Here is a 4,198-nt window from a genome sequence, read left to right on the forward strand (position 1 = left end):
GAAGAGCTACAATCCTTTTTTCGTGACGTTCAAGGATCAACTCAACTCAATAATTGAGGATTTGTATCTAAGATCCAAAAAACAAACGATAATGTTACGCACAAATTTAGCTCAAATGCTCATATAGACCCAAAAATATAAGTACAAGAAAGCTGTAAATTCCTCAACAAAAGTTCTTAATGAAAAGACATCTAATGTGCCATTTAATTGAGAGAGATAAAAGGACAGTAACAAAGATTATTTTCTCAACAATGGTAACCAAAACTTTTAGTTTTCTAAGCTTAATTTGTGAATGATGTTGGAGCATAATATGATCATAGTCGAAATATCTGCTCAAATTAAATCAAAAGTTAGGATGAATTTTCCAATTTAATCCATGAAGTATTTAGATTGTATAAAAAACTCCTTCACTAAATGGTATAGAAATCTATTTAATAATTAAAAAATGATAATCAATAGATCAATGAGTTAATCTCGAGAAATACAAGTTTATCATATTGTTTGAAATTCTGAAGAGAATCGGCACTATAGCTTACAAATTGGTTACGCCAGTATCTCTTTATAGAATCTATGAATTGCTTTACGTCTCAATATTGTAAAAATGTGACATGAACAAAAAAACATCAATCATACAATATATTTCAATGAAAATATGAAAAAAATGCTCTTGAAATTACCAAAAGATATTTCAATTCATGCCATACCGAAGAAAAATGAAGTTTCATGTTATAAATTTTGGGTAGATTACAATTTAGAGTAATTTAGAATTATTGTATTTCATTAATATATTTTAAGACTTTTTATTTACTTTAGGTTACATTTACATAATGTTAATTATGTTCGTATGAATGTTACAACTCTTGGAATGCCTTTAATAGTTTCATTTTGAGGCTATATAAAGTCATATGAATTGTATTTGTAAGTAGACTTAGAAAATATAGTAAAAGAAGTATTTGTGCTTTCTTTAGTCAATGACTAAGTTTTTTTTGCAATTCTATGTACTTTAGGTTGCATGTAGAATCATTCAAGCTCGACATGATCAATTTTGTTTGTAGAGTGATTTGAATATCAAACAATGTTCTTGCCTTGAGATATTCGATCAATAAGGTAATCCGAATCTTACTCCCATGTAGTGATTTCCATATCATTTGGTATCAAAGCCTTCCCTTGAATTGATTCCATATGTTAAATTTTTAGGACAAAATTATTTCAAGATTAGAAATTTTTTAGGACAAAAGTTCTTCAGGTGTGAGGATTGTAACATACAACAAATTTGACTTTAATGTTGATGTGAGATCTATTCAATGACTTATTTAAAAATTTTTAATGACTCAGACCTTCTTAGAAGAAAATTCAGACTTTTAAAAATTCACTGAAATCACTTCTTAGAGGATAAATTTTAAGAGGGCGTAAAAATAATAATAATAATAATAATAATAATAATAATAGCTCTAGAAACTTAGAAAAAAAAAATAGTAAAAACATAAAAGGGATAAAAACTCTACTATTTGGTAAATGAATTAAATCAATTTGAAGTTTTGTGCAAGGAGATACTCTTAAGGATTAAGGATTGTTTGACTAATTTAGGGAATGATTATGGATTTATAAGTAAGAAATATATCTCAATTTATATGAGGCAAAGCCATAAGTTCAAAGTGGACAATATCTACACTATTGTGGAGATTCGTGATTCTTTTGGCTTTCGAATGTTTAATGAATGTTATTATTGCTCTGGTTCAAGAGATGTTCACTCATCTTGAGCTTAACTATCCACTCGAATTCTTGAAATCGGGGTGGGGGCATCTCGAATAAAAGAAGAGAAGCTGAAGTAAGAGGTCTTCAAAAAAAACTATTGTATAATCAAACTTACATTTCATGGGTCTTGCTTGAATGTGGTGTATGCTTTTACTAGTTTCTTGAACATCTTGATATATTGGTGGAGGGCGAGATTTCATTTCTTTTTGAGAGTTTCATTCGGATGGATCTCGTTTTCTTTAGTTGCAATAGAGAAACAAAAACACACTAGTATTGATAATAAAGAAAGAAAATTTTATTATTCTAACATACTTCTCTTTATTTTATTTTCAAATCATTCTTTCACAATGATTTACTTGAAGTTACATAACTTCATACCTAGAATTCATGAGAAAGTAGCTAACATTTAAGCTCATTTCTTGTTAATAAATTTACTTGCATAATCTATGAGCTTGTCAAGTTCAAATTCACTGATGAGACCATCATGATTAGTATCGGCATAAGCCATAGCATAGTGAGCTTTGTTGAATGGAAGAATTGAGCCTAGAAAGCTAAAAGCTTTTGTTACCTCTTTTATGTCGAGAAAACCATCTTTGTTGCTATCATGATTTTTGAAAATCTCTTTCATCTGCTCACGACTAAGTTGCAGCTTAGACATCTCTCCATCAAGAAATTTTGTCGAGGATTTCTTACCTTTGTCTTGTACCTGCTTTTTATGCTTCATGTGAGAGTTTGAGCTATGCTTGTGCGCAACATTGTTGCTAGCTTTTGGTATCTTAGATACAAATCCTTGATTATTATTAAGTTGCGTGGAACCCCTAGCCTTGTGGAGGAAGACTTGTAGCTCTTCTTTAGTGAGCATACCATCGCCATTTGTGTCATACTTCTTCATCAATCGATTTGCTTCATCTTCAGCGCAAGTTTGGAATTTGGAGGCAGGCATTGTTAAACTAAAGCTATGTTAGTTTGGATGAAATGTTTGAAGATGGAAGAAATGTTAACGTGGTTCAACCATTTTATAGTAACTCAAAAAGAAACTAGGCTTAACTTTCTAGCCTTTTAGATGAATAGAAAATAACACTAGTTATTATTATAATTATCATTAGAATCTTATACCATCCCTTTGAAAAAAGATATGGCCCTCGTCCAAACATCTATTCAAAAGGGTTTTATGAACAATATAAGTTTCGTCCCTTTTGAAAAAAAAAAAAAAGAAAAGAAAAATCCCTCGTAGACATATTTAGCCGATATTGTTGGTTTGACTCATTATGTTTCGCCATCAGACTCACGATCTTAAAATACTTCTACAAGGGAGAGGTTTCCAAAAACTTTATAAGAGATGCTTTATTCCCCTCTCCCACTAATGTGTGATCTCATATGAACTATTAATGATGAATGATTGCAAGGAGTATTAAAGAGTTAATTAACTAGATCATATAAAAAATAATAATAATAATAACAACAACAACAAGATAGATGAGTTCCAAGGAGCCATATGGTGATGATTCATGAATGATTTGAGCTCCGAAGAGGCCGGTTATGAAAATTGATCTACTCCAAAACTTAATAAATATTTGAAAGCCTACCAGTAATTTACCAAATATTTTTAGAATCTATCGATGCTACTTTACATATTCAGATAGAATTTAAGCTATGCAGTTGAGGCGAGAGTGTACACGAGCTATGGTATTATAGAAATCGAGATAGATCTCAAGTATGATTCAAACTCTTTCGATTTTACATGAAGATGTTTTTTATTAATATTTTGTGAACTATGTTGATTTTTATTCTCAGTTTTGTTAGAAAATTGGGATCAAAGTCAAATAAAGAGAAAAATGTTTTATGGTTTACTATTTTTTTTACTAATTTGTAGATATTCGTGTTGAAACTGCCGATGTGAATTTGTGTATCTACACTCTGTGTGTTGTTATCGCCCCCATAAGCATGTAATTGAAAAGGAAGAAGAAAGAAAGAAAAGAAAAACAATCTCCACCGTCGTTCTATCCCAGATTTGTCCAAGGGTCCTTCACAGAAAATATTTCTTAGAGTTGGGAGATAGTTTATGGGCACTTGAATCAATCAGTTCTGTCAATAAACAAGCAAAATATGCGAGATTATTCTACGGGTATTTGACTTCAATTTACCTTTAAAATCTATGAGCTAATGATGAACTATTAGACCGTAAAATTTTAGAATATTTATCTTGGAGTGGATTCCCATAAATCTTATATAGAAATATGGTAAAAAATCACCCCAAAATCAAAATTCTGAAAGGTCTCAAATTCTAGTAAGAATGAATACATTAGAGTTTACAACTCTCATCAGGAATAAAATCATTTTGAGTTAAGAAGAAAGAGTTACGAAAATAAAAAGGAAATAGTTTGGAATGCAAAACTCACGAAATTCTAACAAACAAACAAAAAAAAAAAAAAAAAAAAAAAAA

The 4,198-nt window shown here is 30.1% G+C and overlaps 1 protein-coding gene across 2 annotated transcripts; it reads right to left on the minus strand.

Moving 5' to 3' along the window:
- Positions 1–2,026: 2,026 nt before the first annotated feature.
- Positions 2,027–2,751, minus strand: LOC111454074. Of its 2 annotated transcripts, XM_023095367.1 has the most exons (2): positions 2,449–2,751; positions 2,027–2,298 (listed from the first exon to the last, which is right to left on the minus strand). In XM_023095367.1, the coding sequence occupies exons 1-2, from the start codon at positions 2,696–2,698 to the stop codon at positions 2,168–2,170; spliced, it is 381 nt and encodes a 126-aa protein (XP_022951135.1). In that variant the 5' UTR covers positions 2,699–2,751; the 3' UTR covers positions 2,027–2,167. The 2 variants fall into 2 exon arrangements, with proteins under 2 accessions (XP_022951135.1, XP_022951134.1); XM_023095366.1 differs by having other exon boundaries at positions 2,027–2,751.
- Between the last annotated feature and the right edge of the window lie 1,447 nt (positions 2,752–4,198).

This window comes from Cucurbita moschata, unplaced genomic scaffold, assembly GCF_002738365.1.
Source record: "Cucurbita moschata cultivar Rifu unplaced genomic scaffold, Cmos_1.0 Cmo_Scf00016, whole genome shotgun sequence".
NCBI lineage: Eukaryota > Viridiplantae > Streptophyta > Magnoliopsida > Cucurbitales > Cucurbitaceae > Cucurbita > Cucurbita moschata.